The following is a 15,098-nucleotide window of genomic DNA, read 5'->3' on the forward strand; positions in this document are numbered from 1 at the left end:
AGTCTTTAACTCTATTGATTTCAATGGTTTTGCAAAAAGTAATGTTTTTCCGTAAGCCGGCTATAGGTAAAATGAGTGTCTGCAATGTCGATATTCAAGTTTGTTATGTCACAGCCCCAGCTGACATTTTGTGCGCACCGTTCGTACTTCGTACCGATCAATACCGTATTATCAATATTACTGTGTGGGTGTTTACATGCGCGTAGTACTCTAATCGCGGTCAAATGTGTTTGACGCGAGCGATAACACCGAGTCGTCGTAAAGGATTTATGAGTGAAATGTAAATCAAAATGCCCCTGCCGGATCTCATAAAACGTGCATCGAGTTACTTCCTTGGTCTCGAATTTGATGATAACGAACCGCTGCCGGACTACGTTGATAATGAAATTTTGTTTTGTAAGAATAACGTGTGCGTCCATCCACCGACTGTCGCGAGGCATGAATTGGACGTGGTACATCATCCTGGCTATTTAACTATAACTACCAAGGTTTTTACAGATCAGCACAATAATTCTAAGCGACCAACGCTTTTCCTTAACTGGATCCCTAATTCTACATTGAGGAAATGTCCATCTGCTATAGAGACAAGTCCGAGCGACGAATTAGGTTGTGGTATTAAACCAACTAATCCTCAAGATATACCGATTCAAAAATCGGTACAAGGTAAAAATAGAAAATATAATAACAATGTTTTTTGTGACTCTTTTGAGACAACCAGCCTTAATTCGAATTCCGATAAACAAAGTATTAAATCCAGTGACACGAGATATACTCAAAACGAGACGCAGGAAGATTTATCATCCAGCTCTAAGCATACCATAAAATCTATGGATTCCAGCAAGGACGATGTATTCGTTTCTTTATATAAGGACGAATCCAAGGATTCTATATGTGAAAGTGAGAAACACATCCGTTCTCAGTCTATGACATCAGTAAATATAACAATCGCGAATCCCAACGTGGAAAATATCGATTTGACGCCAGATTCCGTTTCCGGGAGCTTTATGAGATCCTTGTCTATGAGTTCCTGTGACGAAGGGAATCCCAACTGGATGAGCACCCCCGAATTCTTAGCTCTAAAACATAACTTGGCATTCCCAGATAGTATTCACAGTTCCCCCGTACCGCAACGACGACAACCTTTGAAATGTCGAAGGTGAGTGTAAATTTACATAAAATTATAAATTATGTAACTAGCTAGGTAGGAACAGTTGGATTAAGACCTTATTTGCATCCCTATTATCTTTACTGTCAAGTTTTAATGATTTAGTGTAGCGGCCTGTGGCGTTGGAAGCATAATATGGAGATAATTGTAGCCACTTAGAGTTTGACGTTTTACTTCCGAAAACCATTAAAAGCGACCTAGTATTCAGCGTGGTTTGAATTATTCTCATCGTTTAAGTACACCTTTATTTATAAAATATATTAGTTTTTATAAGAGTACAATTCTTAAGTACTGATTTTTTCTATGATTAGTTCGTTATGAATACAAGTAGTAAATAGTATGTATTCTTAAATTGAGTTCACCTAAAAACATTTAGAAAGGTGCGAAAAAATATAAACATATTGTAATATTTTTGCAAACTAGTATAATCGTGATCTGTTATTTAACTTTAAATCAGGGCATACAGCAATGGAAGAAGATTGTTCTAAAAAGTTTGATTGTTAAATACGTAAAATAATAATAACATATTTTTATACGTATTGCTAGTTGTTTACTGCTGGTCCAACGTCAAGACTTCATTATATGTCTGACAGGAATTAATCGTAAAAAAAAAGTATTTTCTCTGATGTGAAAACACCAGCTTTGTCCTTCGAATTCATTCAACTGACAGTTATAATTATCTGTTTAAGAAAATTTGTTTACGGTTCAGTGCATAAGTACTTACGTACGTAGTTACGTATTAATAAGAGGTAGATCATGATATTATTAATAAAAGCTAAATTTAGCTTAAAGTTATTTCCTTCCAGAAAGAGTACTTAAAGTAGGTATTCTGATTTAGATTTTTTTTTTATTTTTGTGATTTCGATGTCTACCTTATATCATATAGCCTTTTTTTATAAATCCATACTAATATTATAAATGCGAAAGTAACTCTGTCTGTCTGTTACGCTTTCACGCCTAAACCAGTGAACCGATTTTGATGAAATTTGGTACAGAGATAGAATAGACCCTGAGGAACAACATAGGTTACTTTTTATCGCAAAAAATGGGGGAGATTGGGTTAAAAGAGGGGATGACTGTTCATATGTAAATTCGTCATTTTTAAAGCTGTAACAGTGAAACTTTGTATTTAGTCACTTTATTAGGAATGAAAGAACATAGGCTATTTTTTATAGCGAAAATTGGGGGAGAAAATTGGGGTAAAAACAGGTGATGAATGTTTGTATGGAAAATCGAAATTTTTGGAAATATAACAGTGAAATTTTGTATTTAGACACTTAATGAGAAACGAAAGAACATAGGCTACTTTTTATAGCGAATAAAAAGGGTAGAAGGCGTAGAATGGTTGATAGAGGAGATTAATGTTTGCTTGAAAATTCGTCATTTTTATTAATACTGTTGCCTGTGGCTTTACTCGCGTTCGATTCGTACCTACCGACTTATTTAAATCGCCAATATCCCTACTACCATTCTAATATTATGAATCCGAAAGTAACCCTGTTTGTCTTGAGGTTACCCTTACACGAATGTTTTTTATGGAATATAACAACGAAACAATGTACTATTTTATTGATAGGCAATACATAGGAAATTAAAGGATAATAATATAGATACTGTGGCTACTTTTCATCCATACTAATATTGTAAATGCGAAAGTAACTCTGTCTATCGGTCTGTTACTCAATCACGCCTAAACTACTGAAACAATTTGCACGAAATTTGGTATGGAGATATTTTGATACCCGAGAAAGGACATAGGCTACTTTTTAGCCCGGGAAAATGACGCATTTTCATGGGAAAATTCAAGTGGGAAGATCGCTTTTACGTCTAAACTCCTGAACAGATTTAAATTAAATTTGGTAAGGAGATAGTTTGAGACTTAAGAAAGGACATGAGTTACTTTTGACCGCGGGAAAACAACGCATTCCCATGGGAAAAATTTCTTTTCTGGCTACGGAAGGAAAAACAAAAAACATCGTATATAAAATTGTATTGCAGTAACTTATCTTCTTCTTAAAATTTATTAAGCTAACCTAACCTATGACAATCACATTTAGTATGGAGTCATCCCATCTCGGCACAATTCAAACATACGTAAAAAAAAGTACAGCTCAGGTTTTTTCATACTACTATACAAAAAAACTATCTAATACAGACGAAGTCACGGGTAAAAGCTATAGATTACTAAATTTGAAATTTACGCGGACGAAGTCGCGGGCAAAAATTAGTGGTCTATAAAATACATAAAGAATTTTCTAAACTGAACAAGTCAATTCTTGAGATGAGTGCTTTCATCGAAACAAACAATCTTTCCATCTTTTTAATATGTACTAAGAAATTTATATAGATGTTAAATTATTTATATTGTATTACTTAAGATTTATTTTTCTCCTCTAGTTTTAGGTAGATGACACATTTTTAATGATACTTACGATTTAAAAAAATTCTATTGGAGTTCGTTCAAATTAACGGCGATTTTTAAACACTTATTACATAAAAATGGGTTCAAGAACTGAGAAAGTATTAATTCGCTCTACCATCTGTTTATTGTTGCCTATCTTATATATTTTATAATTTTATACATATATAATAATGTGGGTCTCACAATATATTCTTATGATTAAGATGTAATGTTTTCGCAAAGATTGTACGAAATTGCCGATAATATTTTGTTTCAAAATTAAAAACAAATTGACGGCTCTTTAAAATATGTAATGTAATTAATTAATTTGAATATATATAATTCAGTCTCGTTTGAAATAGGAATAAAGAAAGAAATTTTATATATTAAATAGCAGTAATTTCCCCTGACATCATCCAATATATTTTTATAGAAATATTTCAATAATATTAAATTCCTGCGAGTAAAGGAATTTCTCCAATTATCACCAAACATTCCCACAGATGTCGACGTGACTTAAGGAACGGTGCCTTGTAAGATCATTTTTGTCATTACTGGAAATATTATTTATATGGCTTATCCTCAATAAGAATTTGGTATTAGTTATTATATTATTTAATTCACTTGAATGTTAATAACTTAAAATGACTTCTAAAAATTTACACACCATCTAGTCCAGTGGCGTGCACACCATATATTCTAATAAGCATTGCTTACCTGACGGCTTACCCATAAAACAACAAAACCCACATTGTTTATTTCAGCCTTACATACTTTTAATCATACTCTACGCAATACTATTGTTTACCGACATTTAATATGTCATAAGAATTATGATTAAGATGATAGAGGAGGAAATTATGATGACAATTGTTTTTTTTTTTTAAATATATATTCTGCTTACCTTTTTTTTTTCTCGGGGGGAAATGCTTAATGCATACTCTCTTGCTTGGGGAGGAAGAAAGAGGAGTTATGTCGGACCCTCGTCCTGATAAGGACGCACTACCGACTAAAACCCCACGGGTTGTCCCACGCGCCGCTCTTCTGCTAAGCCACAGGGCCCGCAAGGCGATTCTGCTGTGGTCAATATTCTGCTTACCCTACCCCAAATATTTGTGCGCGCCCCTGATCTAGTCATATTTTACGTATTCTGTGTATCTTTTTTAAATTGCAATTCGAATGTATGTTCTCACTTTACTTCGATATTATTTCATATTTGGACAGATTTATTTATATAGTTAAATAACAGCTAAATCATTTTCGTTAAAATAGGAATCCTGAGTGAGTTATTGCAGAACATTATAATGTACTGCATACTTATAATGAGTAAACAAAGACCTATCATTTCCTTTTTCTTTAGGAGTTTGTTTTTCTAAGTCTATTCCGACTATTTTATTTGAGTCTATTTTGTAATGAAATCATTCATATTTAATTGCTACATATATATATAATTTTCATTTTCCTTTCACTATTGTAGGTTTTCCGTAGATCTGAGTCAGATGCGTTCGTTGCGTTTGTTCTTTAACGACGACAACTACACCTGCGGACAGCTGGTGGTTGCGTCTCGGGAGTCCCAGTATAAGATACTCCACTTCCACCACGGCGGGTTGGATCATCTGGCTCAAGTGCTGCATCGATGGCATACACTGCTGCACAATATTAAATTAACTCCAGGTAATATTTGTGATAGTAGTCCTAGGATGTTTTTAAGAAGCTTCAAAGATTTAGAAGCAGGCTTAAGTTAGAGACATCCTTGTGATGTGTGATCTTCTGTACCTCCAGGCCTAACATGGGGTTAAAGTACTAGGCTAAAGCCCGTGTGTCTCTTAAAAAGCTAAGGAAGCCTTTCAAAATGTAGTATTAATGCAATCAAAACAATTAATGATAGACCTCTATAAGGTCTTCAGTTGTCTCATCACGACAAAATTAATGAATAAATAAATTTTTCAATGTTTGCTTTTTTATGGGTAATATGGCGATAATTTGTTTTAATATGAAATTTAAGTCATTATATCAAATATTTTATTGTATAAACAACGATTTTTGTATGCACTAAAAGTTCAGTGATCCTTCCTATTGCGCATAGAAAAATTTTTATTACAATATCAAATAGCGCGGATCAAGTCGCGGATTCCACCTACCGACTTATACAAACCTTCTCATAAATATGAGTCGGATGGAGTCGGAAAGATAATGCACTAGTTCCAATGCATGCAATAAAAGTAACATTGACATGCGAGTAACTATTACAACATATTACAGAGCGAATAACCAAATAGCATAATGTACTAACTAATAAGATCGATGTAAAGCGTAATCTGACCTGTGAAGCGTCGTGATTCATTGAGCGTGTTATCATAATACCATAGCATTACATGCATGCTGTAATTAAATTATTCTTTCCGAGTAATCGTTTGAAGAGATATTCAAACGTTTTTTTTTTGGCCGAACTCAATTATTCCTAACTTCGTTTCAGATGGCCAGATGAGTTATGTTAGAATTGATTAATAGCTATCGTATTTATTGTACCCTTTCTGTCTTTAGGATCTGAAGATCCTGAGACGCCGTTACGTCATTTCATGGTTTGTCGACCAGAAGTGCAGAAGTTCGAACAGCATCCCGAAGAAGACAAGGTCCCTAAAATAACACCTGAACTGTTCTATGGGAAGATAATGAACGACAAGGGCATCATAGAGGATGATTTGTTCTTACGGAAATGTGTTTTCTTTGGAGGCCTCGATAAAGAGTTGAGGAGGGAGGTGTGGCGTTTCCTGCTGCACTGCTATCCGTATAACTCAACTTTCGAGGAAAGAGATATGATACTACAAATAAGAACTAGAGAGTACCACGAGATCACGAGGAGGCGCCTGGAGAAGATGACGCCGGAACAGCACGCGGTGTTTTGGAAGACGGTGCAGAGTGTCATAGAGAAGGACGTTGTCAGAACCGACAGAGGGAACCCGTTCTTTGCTGGTGAAAATAACTATAACATAGAAATTATGAAGAACATCTTACTCAACTACGCCGTGTACAACCCGGCGCTGGGGTGAGTTGGGTGTTATAAAGTTAATATTATACACAAACCTCTATTACTATTGTTATTATGTAATTTATAGTTATAATTTGTTTCATAACTTAAAATTATGAGCATCTTTTGTAATACCAATAATTTTTTTATGATTATATGGTCTGAATTCATAAATGTGGTCCCAAATAAATACGAGAATTTTAGGGAGTTTTAAGATAAATTTTAAAAAGTATTAAGTAAAACTAACATAAAAATATATGTTTATAATTAATACTTTGTGAGACACAATTATTACAGATATTCTCAAGGCATGAGCGATCTGTTGGCGCCTGTTTTGTGTGAGATCAAATGTGAATCTGAGGCGTTCTGGTGCTTCGTGGGTCTGATGCAGCGAGCGATCTTCGTGTGTACACCCACAGACAATGATATGGACAATAACTTGGTAAGAATACCACGGACTGTCGACTAACAAACATTACCTTATACATAAAAAAAGTCGTGGTAATTTCAACATTTATAACTCAAGAACGGCTGTACGGATTTGCCTGAAAATTGGTGAAGGAGATAGTTTAGAATCGGGACACGGACATAGGATTTTCAACCCGCTCGATAGAAAAAGAAAAAACTTAATTCTATACAAAATCTACTTACTTACTGCCTTCAATACAGAACAGAGTTCGCCTGGTGACATTTCTAAATCTGAAATTGACGCAGACGAAGTCGCGGGCAAAAAATAGTATATTTATAATCAAACCAAACAAACACAGCTTATTTGTTTGTTTTGTTTATTTGCTGTCCACTTGGGTTTGCTAAATACCTATTGATAAAACGGTCAAGTACTAATTGTTTGATATTAAAACCATAGAGTATTAAATATAGGGATGGACCGTTATTGAAAAAATTAAATCGTAAAAAACCAAAAACAAATCGTAATACCCAAATTTCTTATCTCTTTAGGCATTCATACTGATTTTACAAAATTCCAGTATCCTCGCTAGGTTATATAATGATGTTATATGATGATGAATGGATGAATCGATGACTTTATCCAAAATAATCCACTTGTCTGACTTTCATAAAGCCTTGAAGTTATGGTAGATACAAAAATATTATTAAATATTTAATTTCAGAGCTATCTTCGGGAGCTGATACGGATAATGTTGCCACACTTTTACAAACACCTCGAGAAACACGTGGACGCTATGGAATTACTATTCTGTCACCGATGGATTTTACTGTAAGAAGGTTTTACTTATTAAATATGGCAGTTTATGGCAGGAATACAAAATATATATGTTTGACACTTTCATTGACGTATAAATCTTAATAATATTTATTTTTCTAACTAATGTAGAATAAAGGAATATTTTATAAGGTTTTATGTTCTAAAGGATAATAATTATTTCTATTAATTTTCCTAAACATTAAAATTACCAAAAAAAAAAAAAATTAAAACTACCATGTTTAAAATTATGACTCTCATTATTTTTTATTACTGTTTCAGGACTTAAGTTAGTGGTTCGCTACAGTCAAATAGTATTATATATTATAAAATGTTTTCATATAACTTTCTTTCCAACCAGCAACACTGATTTCAATAATAATACTACAATCTTGTGTTTGATCACGAAATATGTAGATTTCTTTTTAGGCTAAAAAACCTCCTCGTCTGCCCGTGATCACGGTTGCTGCAAAGTAACCGAAACGTCGGGATTATGTAGTTTTTAAATAATAAAATCCGCGTAGTAAATCCGAACAATACTAGTTTCATTTAAAAAACGATTCAAATGAAACCGGTCCCGTTGTTTTTAACACGTTACTTATTCTCACTCATGACACGTGTCCAACAATGAAAATAATAAAAAATGTTTAGGATACCGAACCTCTGAAAATAGTGTATTGATTAAATATATATTATAACACTTTATGTACATACCATCCAAACAAACATGTCGTTTCAAGTATAAAGACCATAATAAAACTGGTCCTGTTATAGTAGTAGCTATGACTACCCACAAGCTAGGGTTGCCAGCACGAAATATACCAAGAAAAATCATTATTAAACTCCAACAGGTGCTTCAAGCGTGAGTTTACTGAGGCGGTTGCCCTGCGCATGTGGGAGGCCTGCTGGTCCAACTATCAGACCGACTACTTCCACTTGTTCCTCTGTCTCGCCATACTAGCGGTGTACGCGGATGACGTCATCGCTCAGGACCTCAACACAGACGAGATGCTGTTACACTTCAGCTCACTGGGTTAGTGGAGGAAAAAGTACTAGAAATGTTATATAGTTACCAAAAATACTTTGCAAAAAAATACATAAATAAATAAGATGTCCATTCGCATTTTAATACACGAGAATCCTTAAAGTGATCTACTTTGACTATTCAATATACTTTATCAGAAAATCTTCCAGTCTATAAGTCTCTTGATAAAAGTTCCTCAACTGTCTGCATTATATATTTTTAATCGTGTACCGCCTTTTATTTGTTTTTTTAAGCCATCAAATCATAAATAGAATAACTGAACTTTAAATTATGTCATATAAACAGCGATGTACATGAACGGTCGTGACATTCTCCGCAAGGCCCGTGGTCTCCTCCATCAGTTCCGCCAACTAGTCCGCATACCCTGCACTCTGGCTGGTATGTGCCAGCGCTGCGGCCCCGGGATATGGGACTCCACACACCGCCCCAGCATCGAATGCACCGGCGCGCACGACCTTTGCCAATACGTAGTGCAGTGAATAAAAAAATTAGCTATAATATGATAGCATTCGAAATTTAAATTTGAATGCGTTCAAGCTTCAAATTTTGTTAAACAGGTTTTTATAACATTCCAAATTTGAAAAGGGTTAAAAATGATAATATGTTTTAATTTATTTCAACGCGGACTTTTATCGAGTCATTTAGTTCAGGTTTATAAAAAAAATATTCATACATTCAACTAACGTATTTGTACATACGTTATTTTCGGATACTTACGGCTTTTACTTCAAGCATTATATGAAAAAGTATTACTGAGCAATTGATGATAAAAACTATTAGTAACCATTACATTTTCGTTGTGTTATATAATTTATTAAATATAAAATATACCCAACTGTTAAATATTTTATGGGTATATTATTGTTAAATTAATCTATCATATAAGGAAGAAAATTTCATAGGTTGATTATCATTCAATATTATCAGAGAAAAGCATTTGTTACAAATTTAAAAAACAAGTAAACTCTGAGAGCTAAGATATTTAATAGGTGGTTATTATAAACTAGTCAAATTATTCGATTATAATACGCTACAAAATATAATTTAAGTTTTAAACAAAACTAGTATTGTTATTGACATAGGTGTTGGATGTATTGAATTTCTTGTATCAAAACGGTCGTAGGTAAATAAAATATTTAAAAATATTACCTATTATTCACTGATATCTGTATCCCAAAAGTCATTTATAAAATGTTGCCATATACACGTCACGTCGCGTCACGTCACGCCATATACATATGTAATTAAAAATGGCCAGTATGTGTTTGATATAGTTTTTCTGTTTGTTGTATAAAAAATAATTGAAATTATTTCTAAAAATGTTGAACTGATATTTTTTTGGTTATTGTAAATTTAACATATCAGGAAAGTTATCCGATGTGTTCAAAACATATTAAAATATATATTTGTCAAAATGCGAAACATTGTACCTGCCTAATTATTCATGTAACATAGTTTAAGTACCTGGGCGGCTTAAGACCCATCGTGGTAGAAAATATATTAAATGGAATGTTATCCAGAATTATTTTATCTAATTATAATAAGTCGACCGGCTACTGGAGTATCCTCTTTTAATTCAATTTAGGCCTTGCATGTATCAAACATCCATTAATGCGGATAAATGTTAAATATTAATAATTGACATAACTTTGTTAATGTTATAGAAGGTGTTAGATAAAACAAATTTAAATATGTTCTGTTATTGGAAAAAGGATCAGTTGCATTTAAACCTATCTGTATTTATTGTATAGTTTTAAGATTGAGCTTATTTTATATTCATTTGCGTTAGACCCTTTGTATAAAATTATAAGGCCAAAGCGATGGTACATATTTTTGTGGCACCGTGTGAATTGTTATATTCTGTGATATATATTGATCTGCTTGAAAATAAAATAACAGCGATATTGATATACCATCATAGTCGTATTTATAGATATATGGAAATGTAATTAAATCGAATCTGCAGATTTACTTTTTTTATTTTCCAAAAATCGGATCTTATTAGTATTAGTTATATAAATTAACGTCAAACACTAAAAATCCTTTTTTTTTATTGTCTTGATCATCGCCTTCAGTTAATGTTATTTGTAAGCACTAACTTAGTACTTCACATGCCGTCATGAAAAAAAAAGTATTTTTTGCATTATTTTTTATCTGTGGCCATATTCCTTATTTAATAAAATCTATTTTATTTTTGGTGACTGTAACCACTAACAATATTTTACACATTATTTTTCCTTTTAATGATTTAGAATCTTGCCTAAAAAATCATTTTGATTAATTTTGTCATGGGCTACTAACTGTTTATCACGTAGATTTTTACTTTACTTTTGTAAATGTCATTTCATAAGTGACATTTTATCATTTATTTCATTATTTGTTACTACTCAGTATTCCGATTAGCAGTTCGTTACATATATTCTTCTTTGAAGTGGAATTATATAATCGTAAATAAGATATAAAATACTTCTTTTATAGATATTTTTCATTTATTGCATATACAGAATTTGATAATTTTATCTGTAAAAGATAATAAAGTTTAAATATTATTTCATTAACTGTTCGATACGAATGCTCGTAAGTTCTTTTATAGTATACAGTGTTCTTATCTTAATTACTTCGGAATATTCACCATTTTTTACTATGGCTAAAAATTTACCGAAAACTATGAAAGCCGTAGGCTTATATAAATATCTGCCTCTGACTGACCCAAACTGTTTGTTGGATTTAGAATTAAATCTTCCCATGATTAAAAAAGACGAGGTTTTGGTGGAAGTGAAAGCGATCTCGGTGAATCCTATTGACACAAAACTACGATCCCCGAAACCCATTATTGAAACTAGCCCTCGAATATTAGGTTGGGATGGTTCAGGCACTGTTGTTGGAAGAGGTGACGGTTGTAAAATATTTAATATTGGTGACCCTGTATTTTTCACTGGAGATTTAAGGAAAAATGGTTCCAATGCACAATATGTTGCACTTAATGAGATCATGGTAGGTTCAAAACCCAAAAATCTGACATTTGAAGAAGCAGCAGCCATGCCTTTAACAGCTGTCACAGCTTACGAGTCATTGTTTGATCGTCTAATGTTGTCCAAAAATGATGCCGGTAAATCTTTGTTAATCATCAATAGTGCAGGAGGGGTTGGAGCTGTAGCTTCACAATTGGCTAATAATTTAGGTCTTAAAGTGATTGGCACTGCATCAAGAAATGAGACAGAAATGTATACCTTGGAACATGGTTCCCATTTTGTTCTCAACCATACTAAAGATTTATTACCACAGCTAGAAGAGAAGGGTTTTAAAGAGGTCGACTTCATTATGGTTAATTATGATCCTTACCCATACTGGGACACAATGATGAAAGCTATTAAGCCGCAAGGTAAAATTTGCTTGATTGTCGATAGCAGCGGCCTGATTGATTTGAAACCTTTGAAAGACAAAAGCATCACACTGGTTTCTGAAATGATGTTAACTAGAATTAAATATGAAACGGAGGATATGTTCAGGCATCATGAGATCTTGCAGGAGGTGTCAAAGATGTTAGACAGTGGAATCTTAAAAAGTACTGTTACCAAAGTGCTTTCACCAATTAATGCTGACAATCTAAAAGAGGCACATAAATTATTGGAAAGTAAACGAATGATTGGTAAAGTTGTGCTTTCCGGATTCTAATCAGCCATCAGTGAAAATTGAAGCAAACTATTAGATAAAAAACATTTTATTTACTACCAAAATTTTTTTAATCAATATTCTGGATTCCTCCCTATTTTTAACTACAGTCACTTAACAAAATCAAAACTAGTTTAACAACTACAACTATGTACTTCAAAAACATTTCATTAACTTATTAGTTCTCAATCGGAAAAGTTTAAATATTCTAGTTGTAGATTTCCACTTAATAAGTTAAAAATTAGTCCTCGGTTGACTTTATATAAAACATTGTGTTACTGAGAATTTATGGAAATACCGAGGACAAAGCTTGTTATGTTAGTATATAATAACAACAGATATTCAGATTACTATAATAACTAGAAAATGCTTGAGCTACAGCTTAAAAAGGGATGTAGAAGCTTGGAAAGATATTTTTTATTTTAGGAAGTAAATATAATAATTATATCGTAGCAAATAAATGCTATCAGTATTATTATATCAGCTAATATAGTTTATTTTTTGAGTACATTAGGGTTAAATTCTGTTCCTTTGAAGGGAGATCCCTCTGCATTCCAGGCCTTTTTGAGGATTTCAATATTTCTTATTTCATCACTAGTCGGAAGGCCTTTCATCTTTTGCTCCTGATTCCATTGCAGTTCTCTTACCTATTTGAAAAAAATGAAATAATAGTTAGTTGATCACAATAAAAAAAATATTATTGCGGTATGACTTCAAAGGTTAGTTACTATCTTGAAAGGTAAATAAAATAAACAAAATAAATAATTATATTGAAATGAGACTAAGTTTTACTATGGTTTTTTTTATTAGTATTTTATATCTACAGACTACCAATATTTTGGTGATCAGATAATATGATAACAGGTGGATGAGACAAAATCAGAGACAAAAAATATAATAATTATTGCATTATTTTATTCATACAAAATTATACAATACCTTGGCGACATGATCTTCTGGCAGATCATCCAAAGGTCTTGAACAATCAATTTTAGATAGGTCTATCTCCTCTTCTCCGGCAAGAAATTTGTTCCACCATCTCTCTTGTACCTTTTCTGGATGAATAGTTTTAAAAAATATCTCTTATTATGAAAAATCTTCATAAATTATAATATTTGGTTAATAAATTACCAAAAACTTAATAAAAAATGTATTTACCTAAATGAATTAACATCTTCCCTTCACTCACACTCCAAAAGCTCTCCATAGTCTTAATCTTATATGGGAGAGAATCTTTGATGATTACATTATTGCCGTAAGAAACGGAAACATCTCCAGGATTTATTGTAACTTTTAATCCTTTTGGCTTTATATCTGGTGGTAATTTGAGTGTTACATCTGTGAATGAAATGTTTAACTTGTGTTATATTAACATACTCTAAGTAGTTCGTCTAGAGATACTTCATCTAGGGCAGACTTTCCCAAAGTGGGTGATAAAGCCCCCTTGTGGGTACTGCAGTTCTAAAAAACAGGAACCCAGAAAAATAATGGGGGTGTTGTGTAGAGGCCTGGGGGTCGCAATTTCATTTAGCTAGGATAAGTAATAGTGGTTTTTCAGTAGGTTTCAAAATGGGGGTGCTAAAAAATAATTTATTCTCAAAGTGGACAGTAAACATAATAATTTTGGGAATCCCTGATTTAGTGTTACCAGTTTTTCATTCATAAATCTTCTTACATCATATTATCAACATAAGTGAGAAATCCAAAACTAGAAATACCACATATTTTGGGTGATAATATACTACTATTGAATACATTGAAGTTGGAATAGTTATAATGAAGTATTTTAGTGATAATTGTGTATAGTAATGTGCATAAAACTCTCCTGATATATATATCCAATGAAATCATAATCACTCTTACCTAAATCAGCAATAGTCTGTGCCCAGGAGTATTTTTCTTGTATAGCTCCATTATAAGACTCACTGCTCTTTTGTACTGGAATGTATGGTGGTTCATAGTCTTCTGGGAAGACAGATCTGTCATCTTTTGATCCGACTATGTTATCTCCTTGATTCATTTCCCCAAGTTGTGATTCTGAATCAGGCTTATTAGACTCCTGTGATGAGTCATCCTCTTCCGCAGCAATTTCTACTTCCTGGGCAACCGTTGAACACATGATTTCGTTGTTAATATCTGCAGATTTAGTGCTGTCAGTCCACCCTTTTGGATCACATTTACGCACCACCTTAAGCACCAGTTCTTCAGCTACACCTGGTGGAAAGCCCATATTCTCGTAAGGTCCTTCAGGAACATAATAAAAATCAGTTCTGTAATAAAAGATTTATTAGTTTGTTAACAAAAAGTTGTAATATTAATAAAATTAACAATAAATAAATACCGTCTTGCTAGGAAATTAAATATTGCAGATAAAAATCCTAATATTGACTTCTCATTTACTAATATTGATGTCAAAACATCGTCATATTTACTAAATTCATTCACTTCTGACATTGTGTCGTTTATAACAATTAAACAATATGAATTATTATTTATTATTCTCAAAAGTTCACAACAAAACCGGTGTAACAATCATTCTTCTATTGACAACTGTCTACCAAGATA

At 32.8% G+C, this 15,098-nt stretch overlaps 3 protein-coding genes across 3 annotated transcripts; 2 read left to right on the forward strand and 1 right to left on the reverse strand.

Annotated features, from left to right (window-relative positions):
* Nucleotides 1–93: 93 nt before the first annotated feature.
* LOC116772017 (TBC1 domain family member 16) lies at nt 94–10,828 on the forward strand. Its single transcript, XM_032664043.2, has 7 exons — nt 94–1,156; nt 5,044–5,240; nt 6,111–6,612; nt 6,892–7,036; nt 7,725–7,831; nt 8,668–8,849; nt 9,147–10,828. Exons 1-7 carry the CDS (start codon nt 291–293, stop codon nt 9,338–9,340), a joined length of 2,193 nt encoding a protein of 730 aa, XP_032519934.1. The 5' UTR covers nt 94–290; the 3' UTR covers nt 9,341–10,828.
* Nucleotides 10,829–11,432: 604 nt separating this feature from the next.
* On the forward strand, nt 11,433–13,021 carry LOC116773598 (zinc-type alcohol dehydrogenase-like protein SERP1785). The gene has a single exon (XM_032666082.2). The coding sequence runs from the start codon at nt 11,433–11,435 to the stop codon at nt 12,534–12,536; it is 1,104 nt and encodes a 367-aa protein (XP_032521973.2). The 3' UTR covers nt 12,537–13,021.
* LOC116773608 (nudC domain-containing protein 3) lies at nt 11,640–15,093 on the reverse strand. The gene is made up of 5 exons (XM_032666094.2): nt 14,875–15,093; nt 14,397–14,803; nt 13,692–13,871; nt 13,473–13,588; nt 11,640–13,180 (listed from the first exon to the last, which is right to left on the reverse strand). Exons 1-5 carry the CDS (start codon nt 14,985–14,987, stop codon nt 13,028–13,030), a joined length of 969 nt encoding a protein of 322 aa, XP_032521985.1. The 5' UTR covers nt 14,988–15,093; the 3' UTR covers nt 11,640–13,027.
* Nucleotides 15,094–15,098: the final 5 nt, after the last annotated feature.

Source organism: Danaus plexippus, chromosome 8 (assembly GCF_018135715.1).
Source record: "Danaus plexippus chromosome 8, MEX_DaPlex, whole genome shotgun sequence".
In the NCBI taxonomy this organism is placed as follows: Eukaryota; Metazoa; Arthropoda; class Insecta; order Lepidoptera; family Nymphalidae; genus Danaus; species Danaus plexippus.